Source organism: Gymnoscopelus braueri (assembly GCF_963280865.1).
Source record: "Gymnoscopelus braueri genome assembly, chromosome: 1".
Classification (NCBI taxonomy): Eukaryota; Metazoa; Chordata; class Actinopteri; order Myctophiformes; family Myctophidae; genus Gymnoscopelus; species Gymnoscopelus braueri.
In genome coordinates, this window is record NC_137603.1 from 52651530 (window position 1) to 52677112 (window position 25583).

Here is a 25583-nt window from a genome sequence, read left to right on the forward strand (position 1 = left end):
TATGTCACTATAAAAGGCACAAAGTTCATTTAATTAAAACTACTACTTAAAAGCATGATAAAACTTAAAAGCATGATAAAAAATTATATATTATATTGCAACCCATGTGTTAGCGTGTACACTACTAGCGTCCATCAGGTGGAATAGTCCAACGTGTTTGAGGGAGGGAGGGAGGGGGGGGGGGCTCCACCAGACCTAGATGTTCAGCAGTCTGATGGAGGTAGGTACAAAGCTATCTGAGCCCCTTTTTGAGAGTTTCGAAGCTCTGTAACGACGGCCTGAGGGCATCAGTTTGTAGTGTGTATGAAGTGTGTGTGTATTGTCGTGAACTATTTGAGAGGCCTTCTTTACTGTCCGTTTCTTGTGGATGCTGCTGAGTGGCTCCTGGTCCTTCCCAATGATCTTGCCACTGATCTTAACAACCCTGTCGAGAGGTTTCCGGTTAATGACCCGCATCACCCCAAACCATGATGTGATGTTGAAGGTCATGATGGATTCCACAAAAGACTTGTAGAAAGCCTGCAGGATTGATGGTCGGACCTGAAGCTTCCTCATCTTCCTCAGGAAGAACAATCGTTGTTGGCACTTAGAGTAGATATTCTCTGCGTTGGTCTTAAAATCGAGCTTGTGGTCGATGGTGGTGCCAAGATATTTATACTCCTCAACGCGCTCTATTGTCTGTCCATTTATCTCCAGGGCCGGGGGAGTGGGCGGGTCACGCCTGAAGTCCACCAGCAGTTCCTTTGTTTTGCTTGGGTTTAGGTCCAGGAAGTTGCTCTCACACCACTCTGCAAACCTGTCCATTACCCCAATGATGCGGTCATTGGAGTTAGTGGTGTCAACAATAACCGTGTCATCAGAGTACTTGATGAACAGCATCTCAGGGTCTGAGCTGCTACAGTCATCTGTATACAGGGTAAACAGGACTGGTGAGATAACAGATCCTTGTGGTGCCCCGGTGGATACAGTTCTGTTGGAGCTGTAATAGCCGTTGAATCTAACGGTCTGGTGTCTATCTGTGAGGAAGGAGAGAATGAGCAGTATGAGGTGGGGATTGACATTCATCCGGAGGAGTTTCTGTCCAATCAGATGAGGTTGCACGGTGTTAAATGCACTTGAGAAGTCCACAAATACCATCCTGACAAAGGACTTGGACTTCTCCAGCTGTGTGTAGGTGTGATGCAGCAGAGTTATCACCGCATCATCCACACCTCTCTGCTGCTTGTATGCAAACTGGAGTGGGTCTGTGTGCCCACTAACCTCCCTCTGTAGCTGAGGTAGAATGAGCCTTTCCAAGCTCTTCATCACCAGAGATGTTAAAGCTACGGGGCGGTAGTCATTATTGCAGGTGGGGTTATTTTTCTTAGGGACTGGGCAAATGATGGAGGACTTCCATATGGTTGGTATGGAGTGTTCAGACAAGGAGCGATTAAAGAGTCTACAGAAGACATCAGCCAACTGCTCATGACAAACCTTCAGCAAGCGCCCACTGATTTTGTCAGGACCTGGGGCCTTATAAGGGTTTGTTCTCTTGAGCACCCTTTCCACCTCCCTTGGGTGAAACTCTAGGTTGGTGTTAGTCGCTGCATTACACAGGAGATTGGTGGTCAGCTCCTCCCTCTCCTGAGTGAAGTTGTGTGTGTCAAACCTGCAGTAGAAGCTGTTCAGGTTCTCTGCAAACTCCACACATTCCTCTGCTCTTAGGTGGGACGGGGGTTTGTTGTTTTGCACGCCAGCAAGTGTCTTGACACCTTTCCAGGCATCTCTGGCTTTGCCCTCCTGGAAGAGCCTTTCCACCTTCTCCTTGTACTCCCTTTTGGCCTCTTTAATTTCCTTACTTAACCTGGCCTGAATCAATTTAGCCTCAATCCTATTGCCGGAGGTAAATGAGGTAAACATCTCCAAGAGCTCAAGGAGATCATGCCAAAAGACTTTCACAGCTTTTATGACAATCTAAAGCACTAAGAAACACGCAACACACAACACATAACAGTGTGATAATAAAATGTTGATATGATAGGTAAATTCAACTGTGGTTGTTATTGTTAGTGCAGTAGGCTACAGATTTGATAGGCTAAAGATTCTATTTTTGTATTTATATGCCATTTATTTATTGTTGGTGTGCCATGATTGCTTTTGTTAAATACATGATTGAGTATTGAGGCAGAATTGTTTGTTGCACTCAACTGTAGAAGAACAACAGTGGTAACAGTTAGATCCATGGTTGTTTACAATGCATGTTAAAATAAAAGTTGTTTAAGTACAGAATTCAGCTTGATCTATAGTATATGAGGATGGCGCTCACCATAAATAGCTGATCTCCAAGCTCACAATGCGTTGTGATGTGTTGTGAGCTTTGAGATCCATTGCCAGCTGTTCTTATCAATGATGGACAAAACCTCCTAACTCCACTTGCACTATATTTGGGTAAAGTGGTGATAATATAATGACACATGCAAGTATCTGATAATATATAAAGTCACAATACCAAGTTTGATGAGGACAGTATTGCTTTGTTTTAAAAATATAAGGTTTTCTTCATTTTCTGAAAAATTGATATTTTGTTTTTCATTTCCTGAACAATTACCATTTTGGATTTAGCTGGTTCCGGCCGAACAGCAGAGATATACCGAGTCTAGAAGATGTGAACTTGGAGGTATGCAGGAATTGTGCATAAAAGATGGCTCACTCTATTAATTACATTTCTATATTTTTGCAATTATATTTTATTATTATCAATATTATCACTTTGTTGTATTATATCTTCTCCAGTGGCAATTAGGTGATCAGTGAGTGGGAGGTGGGTGGGTTAAAAAACACAGGGCAAAAAGAAGTACAATAACTACATTATTCTATATGCACACTGCTATAGGCCTTTATGTGTTTTGTTCTTCCCCATTGTAATATATTCAATAATAATAAATAAAAAAAATTGGGTGATAAATAGTTGTTTCATAAAACGTCAAAGCTATTTAAAAACAATTGTATCTTTGTCGTCCTCTGCCTTTGATGTACAGTTGTTCCTGCCAAAGCTTTGCCAAAATGGTGCCTTTTTCCTGTCCAAAACCGACCCATAACTGAGACAGTGGGAGGTTGTTTTGGAGCAAATATACACCGTTTCCAGAGCTAAAGTAATTGGAAGAAGTTTTGGCAGGATCACTTTTTGCCCTTCTCAACTTAATCTGGCAGTGATAGAGCTTGACAAAGAGAAGTCCCAACTCCAGCCATATAGTGTAGACATCTCAAGCCGCTTTTACAACAATTTACCATAGCTGATCATTCAGTCGCTAGAAAAGCCTGGCTGTGTATGGCATCCATTGTCACCAGTCCAGACCTTCAGTGCCTTAGACAATCTGAAAGGACCCCAGGGCCATGTCAAGCTAATGATGCAGCCAAAGGTAATTGGATCGACTCGAGCTCCTCAGGCAGAGTATTAGAAAGTCCTCCTAATCAATGTCAGTGGCAGAAAGACAGAGGGTGCTTGGCTTTCACAACCAATTAGATTTAGCAAAGGCAGCTTTAAGGACCATTCATTCGTTGAAAAACAGAGACACAAATCCCTTCTGTGGGCTGGTAGCATTCTTTAAAGTTGTTCTTCTCTTATCAAATGTCAAATGGTAGACGGGACAGTGGTGGGAAAGGGAGGAATAATGAATTCTGAAAACAAGACAAGTATCAGTGTTCGACTTAACATAGTACATCAGTGGCCATTAGATGGACATGCACGCACGCACACACGCACTGCACACGTGCACACACACAATTCAATTCAATTCAAAGGGCTTTATTGGCATGAGAAAACATACGTTTACATTGCCAAAGCAGAAAGCACAATACAACAATACAGCAATACAATCAAAACAAAAAATATATACACACACACACACCACGCATGCACACACACGCGCGCGCGCGCACACACACACACACACACACACACACACACACACACACACACACACACACACACACACACACACACACACACACACACACACACACACACACACACACACACACACACACACATACACACACACACACACACACACACACACACACACACACACACACACACACACACACACACACACACACACACACACACACAGAGTACTGTTTTATCATACAGTACAGTGATGTAAATCATCATCACTCAGACAATGGACCATGTCCTTCCCTAGGCTATAGGTTGATGACAGTCTGACTGTAACTTGAATAAAACATGAACTTAAAATTCTACTCTCCTGATTTAATTTCCTCACTTATTTCTCCTCGCTTGGCTATTTCTCCCATTTGTTACTATTCTATGAAAAAGAAAGGAATGAGGAAAGGGAAACGTATAAGGGAGTGGTTCTGGACAACTGAATTGGAATTTGGCTTGTGGGTGGCTCATATACAACATTTGCACATCACACCTTTGAATATTGGTAAAATAAAGACATTATTTTACTTTAATTACTAACACTATTTGAAGATACATTTGGAAATAAATGCCCTCTACTAAAGATTCATTCATTGGCTTATTATTGTATCTGACTGATGGCACTGATAGGAGTTATGGATGCCATTATTATTAACAGCAAATACTGAAAGGAAGCTTGAACAATAAGGAAGATTAAAGTATTTGGACAATCCTGTGACTAATGTATATTTATGGTAATTGGTTGTGAAATCTAGTTATTCCAGGTTGAGACTGGTACATCTTCCTCAATGGACTTATACAGTTTACCTGCCTTTTTTTCTCCCAAAGGCTAAGAAGAATTCCTGAATTTCCTTTAGTGTTCAAAGGCTGCCACCTAGTGGGTATCCCTGTTTAATACAAATGTGGGAGGTAGCCTAAAAATGCAAATACGACTTGTGTGTATGTGGGCACTGTCTGGGCACCTAGGGCAGTGGTGGAAAGTAAGTGCTTAAATACAATTTTGAGGTACTTTTACTTTACTTGAGTATTTCCAATTTTCAATACTTTTACTTCTACTCTACATCTCTCTCTGAGTCTGCCAGGCGCGGTTTCATTCTCAAAGACCGAAAATTCCCCTGCCGTGCGAGGTCTCCAACTTTAGTAAAAAATAAACAAAACTATTTCACCAAAACAAAGCCCGTTTTGGGTTGTTGAAAGTCTATTCTCCAGGGTGGTACTGTGGTACAGCAGACTTTTTGGGCAGAAAATAAAATATCTCCGCCAGATGGAAATTATTGAATTATAAAGCGAGCATTTATAACTCAAATCTTTGCTTCTGGGGGTCCTTGGAACAAAATATTTGAGAAGGGGGTCCGAGTCCGAGACCAAACACATAATCATTTTGGGGGTCCTTGACATGAAAAAGTTTTCAGTTTTGCTGTAGAGGGCGCAGTGGAGTAATGTTCAGTCCTGCAAAAATCATTTCGGGCCCCGTAGGGTATGTTGACAATGTTGTGTCCGTGTGCAGCTCGTGGAAAAGTGGAGATATTTGATTAAACACACGTTTTATGCCAGAACTAAGTGCGTGGATATGAAACTAGATGACAATAGCATGACCACAATTCATTATTGGGCGAGTTCAGAGTAACTACCAGCCCAGGGCTAAACGGAGACAGCATTCATGCCCATGATCCACAGACAATGGGAGTGGGACAGGTAAAAACGTGTTCTCTACACCGGGGTCTTCCACGTTTTTCAGGCCAAGGACCCCTTAGCTGAGAGAGAGAGAGATGAAGCAGGGACCCCCACATTGTTTACAATTGTGTTGTAGTCGTAGATTAAACTATTTCATAGATAGCTTCATAATACTTGTTTGACAGCACCATCATCAGTGTTGTGTAAATTCCGTTTTTTCAGACAGTTTACCACTTAAACCTTCAATAGCCTACTTAGTACTTGATTCACTCCTCTTCCCCCCTACACCAAACTTCTTTGCCAAAAATTGTAGATTGGCTATTTTCAGATAATGTTTTCCTTAAATTAGGGATGCTAGGGTTCAAGTGGTTAATGTAAAAAAGTATCACACAAAGATTCGGGACCCCTAGGCCTAGGGGGTCTGGCTCTGAAGACCCCCTCGGCCTAGGGGTCCCGGACCCCCTGTTGAAGACCCCTGCTCTACACATAACAAAGTGCTAATCACATGCTGCTCATATGTTTAGAAAGTTATAAAGATTATGACAGACAAAACAGTTAACACTTAATTGCAAAGTTAGCCTATGGGACCATCTGTATTTTGGGTTTTCACTTCTTAGTGAAAAAAACTAAACACAATATTTTGTTAAAGAAGCACTATGTAACTTTCTTCTTCTCCCCCGGATTTGAACGTGGTTTTCTGCTCAAGTGCTGACATTTTAACCATTGCGCTAATAGAGCCTGCTTGCTCAGGGGATAAATTGAATCTTGGCCATCAGGTCAAAATTCATGTAGGATCCTGTGTCTAGGTCAGACATGATCTTTGACATGATCTAAATGTCTCAATAGAAGAGCAGGGAGACAAAATACAACCACCCCAGTTGTGTAAGTTATTATTGTATTAACATACTCAACCATACAGATTGGACACAATTACATTGTATTCCTTAAAACAAAGTTAAATAGTGAGGCTTTAAGTAAAATCAACTTAACTAGTGTGTGTACAAATAAGAAAATAGTTTTTTTGCTACCACCACATACTGTCACTACACTACTTCACTACTTGTATTTAAAGTGTTTTTTAAAGCCCAGGCAATAAATCTCATTGAACAAAATAGTCAAACCCATACATCACATTGTAAACAAAGCCAGTTCAGACTGGGCTTTGAACTGACCTCCTACCATCTTTTGCTTTTCTTGTAGGGATTCATAGCTCTTCCCTTGCCCACCAAGTGCCACTCTAGATCCACACAAAGGTGAGTGACACACACACACACACACACACACACACACACACACACACACACACACACACACACACACACACACACACACACACACACACACACACACACAAACTGTATCTTCCCATTGCAAATGTCTGTAAACAACAAGCTGAACCCTTGTGGGCCTCAGTTACCAGGAAATGGCCCCCTGCTCTGTGGTTGACTTTTCCTCATGAGTGAATCACAGGGAGTGGGAGAGCTGAGTGCGTCAGGCCCTGGCTGCCCCACTGCTCACTGACCCCTGCCCGCCATCCTCAGCACTGCATGGGATGGGGCAGACGGCTGGGGAAAGGCCTTATATGGTCCATGGAATTGCCGTGTCAGACGCACTTCCAGGCCTTGCACCGTAAACGCAAGGAAGGAATGGTCTACTCCAGTGTTTCCCAAACAGTGGGTCGGGACCTATTTGTGGGTCGTGGGTCCATCTTTATGGGTCGCGAGTAAATATCCCCTTTTATTTTTTTCAATTCCTACATTTAGTTTTTAATTATTTCCAAAATCCCCCCCCAAAAGACTAAATTTTTCATGAATTAAAAACAAATTCAGACATTTTTCTAAATAATTTCATAAATAAATACCAAAAATCTAAGAAATTCCATAGATTTGAAAACAAATGTTTAAGAAGTAGTGAAAATAGCTGATCCACAAGCTTGTAGATCTGCTATTTTCACTAGTTTGGGTCCCGGGCAAACGTCTAATTTCTCTTTTGGGTCTCGAGCTAAACATGTTGGGAACCACTGGTCTACTCTATGCATGTACTACCTCAGGATCTGTGTCTGTGGGCAGAAGGCGAGAAAGGGGCTGGTAACAGTTTGATTTGTGTAACACAGGGCTATGGCCACAGAACAGCTCTTTGGCTTTGATTACTGCTTTTTTTTAAAGGGCTACTCCTAGAAAAAGGTTTTTATTCCCGTAATTTGTGGTTTGGCCTCTGTGTGTGATAGCATTTTCAAGCTTGAAAGTGTGACTGAGGTGAGAAGATGCAGTGATGTACACGACGTGCATCTCAGTAAGACGGCTCATTCAGTCTGTGACATGTGGTGTTATGACCTTTTCTAGGACAAAACGATTCAAAACTAGAAAAAGTGCTCCTCGGAGCACAAGTCTCCGCCAGGTCAGGTAGGTTATTATGGCCTCCTGATGGCGCTATAATAGGCCAATGTGAAAAGGGTGCCATTTGTTCCTCAACGTAGTGCAAATGTGCATTCAAAGTTTCACCGCAATCGGACGCTGCGTTCATGATTTGCGGCATTTTGTTCAAAACGGGCCACTCCTGCAAACATTACATGTCAATGTTAGCCAATCAGGATGGAATATGAAAAATCAAACAGATCCGTCTTGATCACATGACTATAGAGATCATGTGTACCGATTTGCTTTAAATTTGGATCAAATCTGAAGGCTTAATATCAAAAAATGTGTTTTACATAAGTCTGCCTCCTGGTGGCGCTATAAAAGGCAAATGTGAAAAATGCAGGGCAAAGGTTTTTCCTTGGCCTCTAGAGAGTGTGCATACAAAGTTTTACACTGATCGGTGCAGTTATAGGTAAAAACTCGAATCGGCCTGTTACAGCGCCACCATGAGGCTGATTTGAACATTTTCAAATGGCATTTCTTCCTCGGCCTAATGGGAATGTGTGTGCAAAATTTCACGGAAATTGCATGCTGTGTTCATGATTTGAGGCATTTTGTTAGAAACTGAGTACTCTTGCAAACTTTGAAAGGCAATTTTTGCAGGAAGTGTGTGTGCACAGTTTCGCTGCGATCAAGCCAACGGTGCCAGAGATTAGCGGTACACAAAATGACAGAATGACGGACACACACACACGGACTGACGGACAGGGGGTAAAACATACTCTCTCGCCATGCCTTTCGGCCTGGCGGAGACAATAATATTTTGACTCGTTTCTCATTTCTTACTTGTGTAATCTTGTCGGTACAGACACATATTATGCGTCAGTACAGACAAGATTACACAAGCAAGAAATTGGACAGAATTTGGCATAATGACTAGAATGCTAGAATTGTACCTGAACCCTAGCTTCACTAAGGCAGATCTACAAGCTCACGCTCACATATTAGAATTGGGGACCCCCCACCCTGACAAGCACATGGAATTGGAGGAGTTGATGCATTACATTTAGTTTGACAGTTCCACAGATAAAGCTTGTAGATCAGCTATTTTCACAATGTTTGCCTCTTTCTTATATTATTTGACAATTTGGCCAATGTTTGACCATTTTTATTTGTATAGTTTGTTGATTACTTTTGATGCAGTAATGGTCTTTTTTCTTCTTAATTTTTTTTTGTATTAAAAGTCCTTAAATTGTCACTTCACTGTCATCTGGGGACCCCCCCAAAATCATGTGGTGACCCCCCTGGGGGTCCCGACCCACAGGTTGAACCACTGTAGGATGCCAGGTCTACAAATGACCTGGCATCTGTCTACATAACATGCTATCTAAATTACATTTTAGCCTTTGCATAAGCCTGCAGGTCGTCGAGGCTAGGGCAAGTGCTACAGGCTAAGGTGGAGTCTGAAGAGGTGAGTCTTCAGACTACGGCGGAAGATTAAAATGACTATTGGCTAACCTTATTGAATATGACCTGGTGGAGGCTAACTTTTCTTTCTTCCAGTATCTGCAATCTACATGATTACATCAGCACTTCCTGAGAACAATTCAACTTTGTTTCCTTAACAAAACTCTTTTCAGAATCAGTTTTTTTTAGACGGCCCTTTGTCAGTGCAACCCGTCCCATTACTACAACAATGATATGAGGTCATAAACATACAATCAGAACTGTAACACAACATCTGTGCACTGTAGTGACACAGTTTATCGTCGCTGTCGGGTGGAAACCTCTTATGTTGAAATCTGTTACAAGCTCCAAATATCAAGCTTGCAGATCTGCTACTTTTGATGCTTTTATGTGACTCTGTAGTATGATCAAGAAGGGTACGAACAAAACACAAAAAGTTAAAATATGGATATACTGTAGGAGGTTTCTGCCAGACAGCAAGCCTCTCCAGTCAAACAGGCCAGCCGATGATCTCAGACGGCTCAAAATAGGACCTCTTTAATCACAGGCTAGAGTCCCTTTGATGTGTGACTTTTAGGGTCTGTGAGTTACTGTTCTTCAGGAAAAGTAAACTTTAGGTTACACGAGGCCACTGTCCGACTTTTCCATAATGGTTCTACCAGCTGCATTCGCATGTTCTTTATGTAGAGAAATGAACTGTTCCTTTTATGCATAAAACTAGGTTACAGCTGGCTAGGGTCAGATGATACAACATTTAAAATGTATAATGGATTTACCCGTTGCAGTGTGGCGAGGCATGTTGTTATAATATTAGTTTAATTAGGTCAGGGCGGTAGTTTAGCAGCTGAAAAAAAAACTGGTTACTGTATATTGTGGAAAATGTGCCAAAGACAAGCATGGACCCGACACACATTCGTTCCGGCTAAAGTCTATTAATGATTCTTTGGATTAGATCCTTGCAGGGGTTATGTAAGGTAGACCTCGAATACAGGGCTGCAATAATAAACAAGACGGGGTCGAAGAACGGCATGGCTTCCATGTGGATCTCTGCCACCATGTGGTCATCAGTCATGTATGACATCACTACTGTGATGTCATTCATGTATGACATCACTACTATGTCGTCAGTACTATGACGTCATTCATCATTTTTTTTGGGCAAAGTTTCAGCCCTATTACAGCCTCCACTGACTTCCAGTATACAATTATTTCAAAACATATGAAAACATGTCCAGTTTTTTGTGAGATTCTACCCGGAACACAGACACACACAGACAGTCAGACCCTCTTCTAGATGGCTCCCCGCTACCATAAAAATCATTGTAAACATTATCACCATGACCAGATCTATCCAGTAGCAGAGACAAACGTAGCAGTTTTTGCTGCAACCGGAGATCGTTTATTATATGAATACACCATAATGATCACGCTGAGGGTTTCAATGCTGAGTTCCCCTGAGGTCAACTGCAATTACATGAAACTGTGCTGCTTTTTGAAGGGGAGGTGGGCTGGCCTATATACTGTTTCCACTCATTTTTCACCATCTCTCTCTCTCTCTCTTCTGTCTATTTATGTCTGTCTGACTGTCTGTCTGTCGGTCTGTCTGTCTGTCTGTCTGTCTCTCTCTCTCTTTCCATCCTGTCTCTCTGTTAGTCTCTGTCTCTCTCAACCCCTTGATTATTTTCCAAACTGCCACGTTGCTGCAGTGTGCGTGCACGTGTGTGTGTGTGTGTGTGCGTGTGTGTGTTTTGTGAAAGGAGCGCGTTGATACACAGAGAGCTGTCTGTCTGAACCTTGAACAGACAGGGTTCAGTGTATGAGCTGTCATTAGTCAACATGGCACCATGAACACACACACAAACACAACACAAACACAAAAGATAAGCGGGGCTTCCCCATCTACTGTACACCCACACCATGTCTGCTGCTTCCACATGACTCAGGGAAGATGACACCAGGAGCTCTAGGGTTAGGGTGGGTGGGTGCGGGTGTCTTCGTGCCCCCCCAACCACACACCCTTTTATTCACACAACAACAAACCCAGGAGAGGCCGGGCCTGGTGGTATAGGGGGCGGGTCGTATGGTAATATTCTCCAGAGGAAGTGAGCGCAGTGTGGTGGAATGTTAGATGCCATTAGTGGGGAACTGGAGGCTGAGGGAAGGGAGGCTTGGCTAACGGTTAGCCCCGCTACGCATGAGCCCTGGACGGGGACAACTGAGGGGAAGGCTCAGCCTGAGACGGATGAAAAGTAAACATGCCTCACTTCACAGTGGTGCCGGTGGAGGACCGCGCTCAGACCAACTATGACAGCCTGGAGGGGATTAACTGGGTGGATTACAGAGACACTGGACAGGGGGGCTTCCCGGGACACCAAGACACTGTCAGCTCTGATGGTGAGTTTCACTAACTTTTTGGCTTGTTTGTTAAGTTTTATACTCTCATCTCTGACGCAGTACACAACAACAACTCCCCTTAATAAGAAGTGTTTGGAAGTTGCTCAGACGTTAGAGACCCACGCACGACAGCGCAGGAGTTTGAACCCTCAGGCGAGGCAAAGCGTGGGAATGTTTTACATTGTCCTGAGATCTCCCCTGAACAGCTGGCTTTACCGTTACCATGGCAATTCTCCAGGGCCCGCGAGCACTTTTTTCCCCACCCACAGCAGCCAGCCAGCCAGCCGGGTCGTATTTTTGACAGCTCACTCACGGGGAATGTTTCAGGAGCAACACTTTTATTGTTGTTTTATCCAGACAATCGTTTAGATAAAACTCCAGGAACGAACACATTTTTGGTTTTGCCCGTCTCATGCCACAGATGCCTGTGGCGGTGACAAAGAGACAACAATGTTCCATGCCATGCAGGGGGGGGGGGGCGGGTGATGGGGGGCCGGGGAGAGGGGGGGGGGGAGCGGGTTGGGCGTTGGACCAGACCAACCCTGTTGTAACAAGAAAAGGCCTCAAGTGTTCTTTCACACAAAAGATGGAGCAGCCTTTGTGCCAGCAGAGGATTTCCTTTCAAGACATGGTGGCTGAGCGGGCTGTCCCACCTCTTCTTTGTGCCTCGGCTTCTCTCTCTCTCTCTCTCTCTCTCTCTCTCTCTCTCTCTCTCTCTCTCTCTCTCTCTCTCTCTCTCTCTCTCTCCTCCCCCCCCCCCCCTCCATATTCATTGTTGATATAGACTACATAATTATGTGACGGGGTCTGATACAATGTGCCTCAATTAGGGCACGGTAATTTTTCAGTTTTCCTTTTTGTTACAGATTATGAAATGGCAGATTGTAAACTTTCAAATGGTGTGCCATACATTGAAATAGAAGTTGAAGAAAATATACTTATTTGAATGTTGTTAAACCTCAAATCAAGAATCTGAGAAAAAGACTGTGAAAGATCTGCGTTATCTCACACCTCTTACAGCAGTTACTAGTTTAAGCTGTTGTTTCTTGCTTCCACCACTGTATCTACAATTTACAATTTAGGCATTTAGCACTTACCATGCAAGGTAAACGCATACATCAAATGCAGAGACAGTATAGTGCCTCAGTAAACTAGGATCACAGCAGGTAAACCAAGAACCTAGCATCAGTCTAAAAACAATATACTATCAAAAAATATGCATCTGTACATTGAAACTATAGGATACCAGGAAAACAATGAACGTGTCAAGCATCTGTCTAAATAACATGCTATCTAAATTACATTAGAATTACACCGTTGCATAAGTCTGTATGTCATCATGCAGACTTCTCCTGACAGAAGGAATGGGAGGACAGAGAGGGAAGGTGGAGATTGAATGAGAAGCTGGCTGCCGCTGGGCAGGATTATATGAGAGAGAGTGGCTCCAATTTGTGTGGGCTGAGGCGGGAACTGAACAGGAGGGATCGTGTTCGTTAGAGAGTAACCTTTAATAAAATACACTCCCATGGGAGTGGCCGGCAGAATGAAGCACCCACGCTCCAGCACCGTTCCAACGGGGTGGCAGGGACACGTGCACAGACCCTGGCTGGCCATCTATGTATAGGACTGTCTATCCACAGCGTTGTAGCAGGCTAGTTTTGTGATGGTTTTCTACAGCCTTGAAGAACCTCCCTGGAAATTTGTGTGTGTGTGTGTGTGTGTGTGTGTGTGTGTGTGTGGTGTGTGTGGTGTGTGTGTGTGTGTGTGTGTGTGTGTTGGAAAACTGGGTAACAATGTCTGATGATGCCCATGACTATAATGCATTATAAATATGTGTATATAGCGTTATAATTTGCTTATAACACTGTATAGTTATATGCATTCGTAAATACTCAAAATACTTGAATTTTGCTTCATAACATTAATTTATAACACATTATAAAGCATTTTATCATAATTCTTTCTAACTATAACACATTATGAGTATGGTATAATGACTTATAAGGTCAAGTATCATAATACTTCATAACGGCTGGTCGCTCATAGACTTTTGGCCAGGATTATAATTAAGTAAGTAGCCCTGGGAACCAATGGTTCCCGAGCCATGTGGCCCCATAGGTCAGGATCCCATCTCCTGTTTCCCGAGCTTGAGACAGCTGGATGTACAAGTACATCCCCTGGACATGACACTAGTATGTCACAGGGACCCCAATCCAACCCTTGATGCTGAGTGCCAAGCAGGGGGACATTGGTATGACTCGGCCCGGAATTAAACCCCAACATCCCAGTCTCAGGGCAGACATTCTAACCACAAGGCCACTGAGCTGGTTGGTCCAGAATCATACTGTATTATAATGCTCCTGTAATACATTATAATGAATTTCATAATGCATTAGAGTGTGGTTATAAGTCACTATATACAGTAAGTCACTCTAAGTGGGCAATTATACCTTTTTAAGATTATAATGCATTATAATAAGTATGTTTATAATGCATTATAAGTATGTTTATAATGCATTATAGACATTGTGGGCTTCATACAGTAGTCAACAGTGGTTCTCAAAGTGGGGTCCGGGGACCCCCAGGGGTCCTTGGTGGGGTTCCAGGGGGTCCCCAGCAAAATGTGTTGATACAGCATCACACTCATTTTAAGTGGTTAAGAATTCCTCCCCGCATTAAAACGATGCCTTCCATCATGCATTCCACAAATCCAAGGAGACACGAAATGACACGCTGTGCTTGTATACGTATACAAGCACAGCGTGTCATTTCGTGCCAGGCTGCGAGCTTGTACATCTACTATTTTTGATTATTATTTTTTTAATCTTGGAAGTGTTTGAAAAATCTTGAATAATTTAAATATTTTTAACACAAATCTTCTCTTCTGGGGGTCCCTGCATGGCACAAAACATTTTCAGATGGGGGTCCGAGGCCAAATATATACCAATTGGTGGTTCTTGGCACGAAAAAGTTTGAGAACTGCTGTAGGAAGTGTTGAAGTGCAGTGTAGAGGAGAGGAGCATGCTTCAGTGGGCTCAACAACACTAAGCATTCCAGCCTCGGAGGAGGCCGGAATCTCGGGACACGGCGACCTAGTTGTCTACTTGGATTTGTGGAATGCATGGAAGGCATCGTTTTAATGCGGGGAGGAATTCTTAACCACTTAAACCCCAGCATCCTTATTGTGGGTGAAGGCTTTCGCGGAAAATATTTTCAGCGAAAGCTTTCCCCACAATAACAGAAAACAGAAAAGACACTAGTATTGAGCCCTGAGGGACTCCGGTCAACCATATGGGGTTTAAGTGGTTTAAGTATAACAAACCACCAAGAAATGCTGTAATTCAATACAGTTCACAATGCATATCAGGATTGTGAAGGTGTTTCAACAGTGGTATCTAAATGTAGCGTAATGTAGTTTACTCAAATAGGTTTTGAGGCTGGGTTAGATTAGTTGTTGTTTTGGCAGTGATGCAGACAAACACCGTATGTCCTTAATTGACCTAGAAGGTTCCTTAAGTCTGTTGTCTCTCTCTCTCTCTCTCTTTTTGTCTCTCTCGTTCTCATTCTCGCTCTGTCTTTTCCTCTACCTCTACCTCCTCTCTCTCTCTCTCTCTCTCCCTCACTCTCTCTCCACTCCCCCCTCACTATTGCCATAGTTCAACCCCCCCCCCCTCAATTCATTCTTAACTGGACAGATCTGTCACATCCCATTCCTCTAACTCTTCATCTCTCGCTTTCCATTCTTTTGCGCTGAACGAGCAGGAGCAGAGAACAACAGTAGAGCTTCCACTGGCCAAGAAGTGAGAAGATGATTGATGAGGAAATACAGCACACACTCATTTTGTACAGTTTTTGCTAGTATTCAAGTTAAAATTAGGCATCTGCTAAATAGGCATTTAGCAGACGCTCTTATCCAGAGCAACTTACAGTATGCAAGGTAAACACATACATCAAATGCAGGGAGACAGTGTAGTGCCTCGGTACTTTTACTGGAAGTTTTCATTTGGACATAGTAGTAGTAATGTGTGCTCCTACTCTGACCTGAATTAAATGTTAGCTACACAGTATATTCCTAGTGTTAATTTATCCAATTTCAGAGAGCGATTTACACAAAACCTATAGTCAACAAATGACAGGGTAAATTAAGTGGGATCCCGGGGGGGGATACAGGGGTCCCCAGCAAAAGTAGTTAACATACTGTAGCACCACAATCATTTTAACCACTTTATCCATTTATATGTTGGCTATTAAAACATAGCAGATCTACAAGCTCGCAGCAGCTGACTTTGTGCCGCGCTGCGAGCTTATACATCTGCTATTTTTTATAGCAGATTGTTTGGAAGATTTTCAATTCTTTTTGAATTTTCTAAACACAAATCTTGTCTGCTGTGGGTCCCTGGCACAAAAAAAGAATTCAGATGGGGGTCCGTGACCAAATCCATATCAATTTGGGGGTCCTTCGTTGGCAAGAAAAAGTTTGAGAACTACTGGCCTAAACATCTCAGTACCCTTTAAAACGTTTGAGTTGGAGTAACTGTATAGGGTGGTGACACATGGAGGGAAAGGGTGGGGACGCAGACTCCACTCAAAGGAGAGAGTGTGTAATGGATGAGTTCATAGTGTGGGTGGTGGGACTGGGTGTACTTTCTATGACTGAGCCACAGCATTACGTCCAATGGAGTGTTTCCCAAACAATGGGGTGGGACCCATTTTTGGGTTGCGGACCCATTTTTAATGGGTCACAAGTTTAATGGGCCCTACGTTTCGTTCTCGTTATTGGTTATTCATTCATTATTTCAAAAGGTAAAACAAAATATTTCAAATGACTTTCAGAAATTGTTAAAAGAATATTTTTTGTCCCCATAACTATTCTATACAACCTGTCGCATTGTGAGCTTGTAGATCGGCTATATTCACTATTAAATAGGGCCTAAAGGACGACTTCAACCATTTTCAACCTATGTTCATATAATAGGTCCTCACTAATGCTCATGATAAAATGGTACCATTTCTTTCAACTCGGTCTGTGTCTCATAGGAGGGCTGTGGACACTTCAGAAACCTGCCTACCAGTGACATCATCATTAGGCTGTTTTTTTTTTTCAAACATTTTTTTCAAAATGTTTTCTTTTATTGTATTATCGCGAGAAAAATGGCTTCCATTATAGCATAACTTTCCAGGAATAGAAAGCCTGCAGTTTCTATTAGCTTGGATTCCCCATTGATAATGTAACTGGTAGGAGGACTTCTGAACTGTCCACAGCCCTCCTCTGAAACACAGAGTAAGTAGACAAAAATGGTCCCATCTTATAATGAGCATTAGTGAGGATCAATTATATGAAGATTATGTTGAAAATGGGTAAAGTCATTCTTTAAGTGGTTAATTCTTCATTCAGGTTTGGGTCCCGAGGAGACTTTTGGATCTGGAGCTAAAATAATTTGAACCACGGGTGTAATGGGTGAGTTCATAGTGGGGGCGGGTGGGTGATGGGTGAGTTCATAGTGTGGGTGGGTGGGTCTGGATGGACTCTATGACTGAGCCACAGCATTACGTCTAATGGAAGCAGAAGGGTATGGATGGACTGTCACAGTGCTGAGTCTGTTCAGCCTGTGAGCCCGGCTCTGTTCTGCACAGGGCAGCACTGGACTGAACACTGCGGCCATTGTGGACTAGAGTTGCACTCAGCCTAGTTTTAGGGAAAAAAAGCTTTCAGGGTACCTCAGCGCCTAAACAGGGGAAACCTTGTTTTTTTATTAGCAGTACACACAACAACACACCATAAAATACAATTCACTACCCACATTACTTCTAAATCCATTTACAGACAGACGGCATGTCATCCTTGGAGACGTGTGGGATTGTGTTACGCAAGCTGTTGAATTATAAAAATCAAATTTCCTCATTTGTAGAAGGCAAAGGTAACGGTGACAACATTACAGTGCTTTGTCTACCTTTCAAACTAATCAGGATCAGGAGTTTACCACTTTTAACCTGGCATTCTTATTGGATAGCCTACAGGAACAGTGGGCACCTAAACATTGTGGACACCTCGAAGTTAAAGAGGCAATTTCTGTCCTAAATGTAAAGAAATTTAGAATTTGGAAAATGGTCTGAAGTACTGTAAAGTACAGTTAACGGGATTTGGACATGCACAGTGCATCATTATCAGACATAAATTTACCCTTCAACTTCTTGTTTATGCCCCAAATGACTGGCTAGTGGCTAGCCAAATTTTAAACATTTTCTTTTTTACATGTTGGTGCCTACTGTTCCGGTTACCCTCTTATTTTGGGTATGTCCATTAAACCAGTGGTGTGTTCTACCGCGTCCCGCTGTATACGCCGTATACAGTGTAGATTTTTTTGGGGAAAAGCGTATACAGTCTACTAACCATTTCATCCATTGAAAACGCACTAGCGTATACCCACGACCATGCGCATCTCGTGCAGGGAATGATTATCGTATACCTCCGAAAAAAAACCTAGACCACAACACTGCATTAAACTGTAGGCAAATATTTTCAGAAATGGTCAAAAATAGTGATCTAAAGTTGTAGATCAGCTATTTTTTGCTATACGTCACACAACAAAGTTTATATGGCTTTTAAGGTTACTGATACTATGCCTCCAGGTGTGATGGGTGTTTCTAGTTTTTGCACCAACTAACTCTCTTTTGGTCTTGAGAGAGGAAACTTTAGAAACGTTGCCGTTATCTGCACATTGCTAGACAGAAAGTCACTTGGTATTGTGGAAAAGTACAAACCCACCATGACACATGTGGGACTTCTGTCTGCCCCCATGGCCCCTTAAGTTGGAACCTCTGTCATTATGTCATCAACATCACCTTGTAATATAACCATTTAAATGGTTATATTACAAGGTCAACATACCCTTGAGCAAGGCACTTATAGCTGGCTCCATGCCAGTCAATAGTAGATGTCTGCATCTGTGTGCAAATGTCATACAGGGCACCGTTTCCCAAACAGCGGGTCGGGACCCATTTTTGGGTGGCGGACCCATTTTTATGGGTCGCACTTGCAAGTAAATATCCCTTTTTTTTGTTTCCTGCTTTTTTAACATTTTTTATTAACATACCGTTTTCTTTATTTTTTTTCTCTTTTATTTTGCAGCATATTTTAAGGTTTTTTAATATTAAAATACATATATTTTTAAGGATTGTAAAGGCAAAGAATAAGCATTGTGCTTCAGCCTATTCCTTTTTTAGGTCATTGAATTTGGATTTTGTGTGTGAGCCGGTTGGATATGCACATTTGTGATGAGGATTTGTGAAGTCCACACGCAAGTGCTTTGATTTGAAAGACCAAAAATAAACCATTCATTCATTCATTCATTATTATTTCAAAATAAATAAATAATAATAGCGAAGAAATTCTGTTTAAAAAAAAAAAGTAGTGAAAGTAGAGTAGTGAAAATAGCAGATCGGCTATTTTCACTAGTTTGGGTCCCGGGGAGCTAAAACATTTGGGAACCACTGATGCAGGGCATTACTGAAAAGAGAATGCAAGCGCCAGGCGGCAATGCTTGCGTGCTTCACAAACATTCCCAGGTTAAGTAAACAATAGCAGCTATAATCTAACCATAGCCAATGTGTCTGGTCGTCTGGTATGAAAGGCTGCTGGTGTTGTCCTTGTATTGAATGGCAACAGCCAGGGCTCAGAGAAGAGACAAACCATTATGAAAGGGGTGTAACTGTATATGAACAGCAGGATGCTGCTGCTTGTGTTTTCCTGGCTGATCTTGGGGACCATGGCGTCCATTCCTGTCATTCTGTCTGACATGACATGACACTGTGTGTGATAGCGCTCGCCCTCTGGACAGATCAGCACCGTGGCAGGGCACAAATGTGGAACCGAACTGCTGACAGAAGTTAAGACAGATTGCACACACACACACACACACACACACACACACACACACACACACACACACACACACACACACACACACACACACACACACACACACACACACACACACACACACACACACACACACACACACACACACACACACACACACACACACACACACACACACAAAGCTGATTGTCAGTGTCCTGGGAACCGGTACATCTCTTTAGAGACAGCTGAGTGGCTAAACTGAACCACATGAGACGAGTGACGGAAAAAGACAGATGAAAAAACACAGCCTGAATTCAAAATGTATAAAACACAAGACATGGGCAAGTAATTACATAGCTTATTATTATTATATTTTCATACATGTTCACCAACTTTCAAAAATGTTAAATGCCACAAATTTTCTGAAACTTGATTAACTTACTTAGCATTCTTAACAGAGTACAATAACGTGTCATAGGTTTGCGCTATCAGTCATATAGAAATAGCATGCCCCCCACATGTTCTCTTCCTGGATACCCCATTTTTGAAATTCAGCTTTCCATTGATGTCATTGTAGTACTCAGTGCTTGAAAGTAACTACAGTAGTAGTACATTTACTTAAATACTGTACTTAAGTACAGGTTTGAGGGACTTTTACTTTACTGGAGTATTTGCAATTTTTAGTTTTAGTAAAACTTTAGTAACTAGTTAATTACTTTGTGGATTTGGATTATTATTCCAAAACATACATTAACCGCTTCAGCCCTATTTAAACATACTTTATTTAAATTGCCTATTTGAAAATAGCCGATCTACAAGCTCACAACGCATCGCATAGCTCGTAGATCTGCTATTTTCAAAATATTTTTATACATTTGAAACCTTTGAAATGGGACATTCTGCATAATGGGTACTTTCACCTTTGGTACTTAAAGTATATTTTGATGCCAATACTTTTGTACTTTAATTCTGGACTTTTACTACACGATACGAGTATCTCTACATTGCAGAATTGATACTTTTATTTAAGTAAAAAGATTGAGTACTTTTACCAACAACTACATTGCTGTTGAAGGATTGTTGTGGCTCACAATCAAGATAACTCTGTCTCAAAGTCAAACTTGTTTTGCATAACTAATAATTAGTCAGTAAAAAGATTCAGCTTCAATGTCAAAGATGTTTTGTCAGTAGTTGTATTCCTAAAGTGTGGACAACTGACTTTGGTCTGACTTTGGATACCAGCCAGATAGCACTGCATAACACGTAATTATTTAGTACAGACATTGAAATCATGCATTGTGTACTATGTTTTTATATATACTAACTCTCTAGAAATAATAACAGCAAATGCAGACATTGATGTTCATACACAAAAGTCTATGGTGTTTCTGCTGTGATTTTCCTGGGTGTGCTCGCAATATTGTAGTCCCACAGGGCTCCCACAGTATCCTCTTTGTGAGTGATATCCAATCCTTACACCAGTAGAGCTCACTGTTGCCAGATTTTGCGAGAGAAATAAGCAACCAGGTCTCTGCCCAAAAAACCCAAGCAACTTTACAGAAAAATAAGCCCAACGTCGCTTATAATAAGCGGACATGGCAACACTGCTACTGAGGAGCTAACTAGCTTATAAAGCTCACAGCTTTGTGACATAGTAACCATGTACAGTACTTCAAAGTAATGGTATGCACATGCAATATTTGGACAAAAACAGTACCGGTACTAATGATTTAGTGAATTATAAGAAATATGCAAAAAGAAAGATTGTTGTCCATAATTGGCCATCCAGCTACCCTGGGAGCACATTGCATACAGTGACAGCAACATGCTCCCTTCAACTCTGGCTCAGATCATTTCACATTTACATTTCAGGCTTTTGACTTACAACCTTATGAGAGGAACTTGCAATTAATGAGGTGTAGGGGTTCAGTGCCCTTCTATCTTTTAACCACTTGACCCTATACAGTATATAATATGTTGTCATTGCATATCAAATACAAGCTCACAACGCAACGCTTTGTGAGCTTGTAGAGCTTTGTGCAGAATGTTCATATATGTTTGCCTCATTATTTGTTCACATATTATGCCCAGAATAGGGATGCTAGGGATGTGGTGAAAGTCCTAGTATTTCAGTGCAGGTTCAGGTTCTGCAGGCTGCAGCCAGTGTCTGGCTACCAGGTACAGGACCTTATAGGATCACTTATTTATTCTCTTTACATACAAATCTGACTTTGTTCTGGGATGAATTTAAAATAGCTGTGGCTCCAACGAAGATGGCAGATTGTTTAGTACATTTTTAAATATTTGTAATGTATGGATCACACTCTGATTATTAGCAATTAATTGATAGTTGATTAATTGTTAAGATCTGTTAACATGTATTTGTACTTTGTCTGTAGTGTGGACTGAACTGAACCAGGGATCTTACTGTTACTGCACAGTCGCTGTCCCCAAGTGCACCTCTCCTCCTGTTTGCATGCCGTTGCATCATCCAGCATAAATGCCTTAAAAAGTTATCCTTAAAAGAAATGTGCATCCACTGTGTCACAAAATGTTTCCCTTGCATCAAGGCCTTCAAAGAGGGGGCTGACTGTCCTTTTGGTTTTGTTCAAATTCTTCAGCATTATGCTGACAGTGCTGCAGGGTATTACAATTGGGTTCTGTTGAAAGACACCGGATTCTGCAAAGAAAAGGCAATTAAAGTGGGAACGTTTTTAAGAAGATGGAGATGAGAAATTGACCTCTTGTAGGAATAGGAACATGCAAATGTGAGAAAATCGAGGAGAGTAACATTGAGATACAATGTAATAATATAATAAAATATAATATACTGACAAAATTGGCACTGCCCAGTCATTCATTTCTTAAAAAAAAAAAAAAAAAAGTTTAATGGCCTATTGCTGGCCATGGCAAATAAGCACTTTCAGATGAACATTTAATAAATAATGCATCCAGAATGATTCCAGCCCCATGCTAAATTCAGGACGCAGTATGAAACTAAACTCATTGAAAGCCACTGTTGTGTAGACATCTCACCAAGAAGGTTTTTTTCATACGTTTCATTTGTGAAGAATACATGTACAGCAATGCTGGGGAACTCATCAGGAGGTGCACATACCTACACGACCAGTATATGACCTCAACCAACTTGTCTATAGGAGTCCTGTGTAGTTCATAATAACATAATCCTTCTCCATTTTGAGTAATTTCCCCTGTATCAGGTGTGCTCCATTTAGCCCTATTTAGTTAATTTGAGTCTTTTCTCTACAGCAGTGCACCTCTCCGCTTCCACCTTTGCCCCCTAAAGGTAGGCAGTCAATGTCACTGCCGTTGTCCTTTCCCTGTCATTAGCAGACATCAAAAGAAAGCAGCAGGCGAGCATTCCACTGGCCACTGTTCCCCATGAGCCATGGCCATTACAGCTAATGATGGCCTATTGCTGCTTTTCACCACAGGAACAGGAACAAGTGAGAGAATATTCTGTACCAATCTGAACAATTTGCTTCAAAGACCTTTTCTCAAGCCTCAGCTCCTGAAGAGCTGCATTTTAATTTAGGAAATTTAACATATTAGATTTTTTTTTTTTTTTTTGTATATATTTAATTTGTATTTTATTCCTTCATTGTTTACACAGTCTGTATACTTTCCCCTACTATTTCAAACCTTAATGAGTAAGAATACGTGATCATAAGTTACAAAACATCTATCCCAGTCTAACTGACACTTCCCATGAAAAAACATCCATCAAATCTATCTTTGTAAATCTGGAAGTAGTCCATCAGTGTTGAAATTGTCCCTTTGTTCAATGGCTTTAGTTACCTGTAATAAGTTGATATCAGTAATAGTAAGTGATAGTAAGTGCAGTAATAGTCAGTAATAGTAAGTGCAGTCTAATTCAAGACAAAAATGTACGAGTACATGCACTGTGAAAAACTTAGGTGGGGGTGCTCCATAATAATCTAATCTAATCTTGAATCTTTGTTTTCTCCCAAAAAGACACATCCTCCTAGGATTTTACAAGGGCAATGATTATATTGTGTTCCTGCATGTCCAGTTCATTGAATGGATATTATATATAAAAAAAAGAAGGGGAAAAAACCATAAAGTGACTTACCAATAAAAAGTTAATTTCATCAGAGCATAAAAGTCATGTTGACTTAGGAAATACAGACATTGAAAACTCAGAAGCTGTTCAGAATCTCTAAAACAACATTGATCCACATTATGTAATCTGTTTTGGATTCAGTCAATAGGGTTTTTGCTGTTAGTGGACATAGTGTGAACTTTAATAACTGTAATAAGTGTCATAAGAAGGCATGTCATGTGCTTTTCCTCTGTGGCAAAGATTATCAAATGAACCATTAACATACCTGTGCTGCTGTTAGCAGTGCAGGAAAATCAAGCATAACATACTAGTGTATGTATCTATCATACAGTATACATATTATACACTACAGCCTACATATTCCTGGCTGAAAGATTAAAATAATACTGTTTACTCACCTTGCATGGTTGCATGTGCTCCTACCACCGGTGATGAGTTGTAGAATGGACTGAATTTGTACATTGATGGAGTTGGTGCACTTTTGTTAAGAGAATGCACAGTCAGATGCTTGATGTTTACCTCCACACAAATGCATCGTGTGTGTGTGTGTGTGTGTGTGTGTGTGTGTGTGTGTGTGTGTGTGTGTGTGTGTGTGTGTGTGTGTGTGTGTGTGTGTGTGTGTGTGTGTGTGTGTGTGTGTGTGTGTGTGTGTGTGTGTGTGTGTGTGTGTGTACAGCAGCCACCATTGGGCACCACTAGTAGGGCCATTTGCTGGCACCATTGATGCCAGCAAACCACATGAGGTAGAGCGAGTTAAGCTGCATTATTTCTCTGCTTCTCAATGTTGATTCATAAATGTTCATTAAAGAGGAAGTTTAGTAAAGAGGCTTTCACATCCTATAAGGAGCTAATGGAGGGAGATATTGTTTTCCATGCTTAAGCGGCTTTAGAGAGCATGCTGACACACTGGCGTTTGGCAGTGGTGGAAGAAGTACTCACATTATTTACTTAAGTAAAAGTATCAATATCACAATGTAGAAATAGAAGTAGAAGTCTGTTATTCAAAGTTTACTTAAGTAAGATTAAAAGTACTGAAGTATTGGCATCAAAATGTACCAAAAGTAGAAAGTACTACCATTTCACAAGTTTTCAAATGTATACACATGTATAAATCCTTTCAAAATAGCAGATCTACAAGCTCCCAAAGCGAGGCGTTGTGAGTAGATCGCCTATTTTCAAATGGTCGGAGTATATATAGGGCTGAAGTGGTTAATGTACTGTATATTTAGTAATATTAATCCAAATCTAAAAAGTAACTAGTAACTCAAGTTTTCAAATAATTGTAGTGGAGTAAAAGTACCATAACCTTCCTCTGAGATGTAGTGGAGTAGAAGTAAAAAAAAGTATTGCAAATGGAAATACTCAAGTAAAGTAAAAAATACCAAAAATTTGTATTTAAGTACAGTACTTGAGTAAATGTACTTGTGTCGTAAGGTGGAATTTTCAACAAGTCGACAAGCTGCTGTTGTGTGCAGAATTGAAATAAGCCATCCATGTAGTGTCTTGTAAAATGTAGACGAGGGAAGGTTCTGACACCTGGTTATAGTGACATTGTAACATTAAAAGGATGTTTCACAAAGTATTTTGTCCAGAAATAGCTGTGCTGCGTAGGTCTTTTCAAGAAGGTTAGCACCTGAGGGTAAAACCAAAATGAGGAAAAGATAATCTACCCTGGCTGATCTTAATTGCATGATTGTATCATTTACCCCGAGGGGACGTCTGACTGTGAGGAAGCTTTCCATCTATCTATCATGAACTTCAAAGACATTTAGGTGAGTTAGACCTTTTTCTTTGTGAAAA

At 41.3% G+C, this 25583-nt stretch overlaps 1 protein-coding gene across 1 annotated transcript in view; it reads left to right on the plus strand.

Annotated features, from left to right (window-relative positions):
- The first annotated feature begins 11542 nt into the window (after positions 1–11542).
- slc12a4 (solute carrier family 12 member 4) overlaps positions 11543–25583 on the plus strand; it is a 46344-nt gene continuing 32303 nt past the window's right edge. Inside the window, exon 1 of the mRNA XM_080436908.1 lies at positions 11543–11817. Within this exon, the coding sequence (XP_080293034.1) occupies positions 11679–11817 (139 nt within the window). The 5' untranslated portion in view covers positions 11543–11678. The remainder of the gene's footprint in view (positions 11818–25583) is intronic.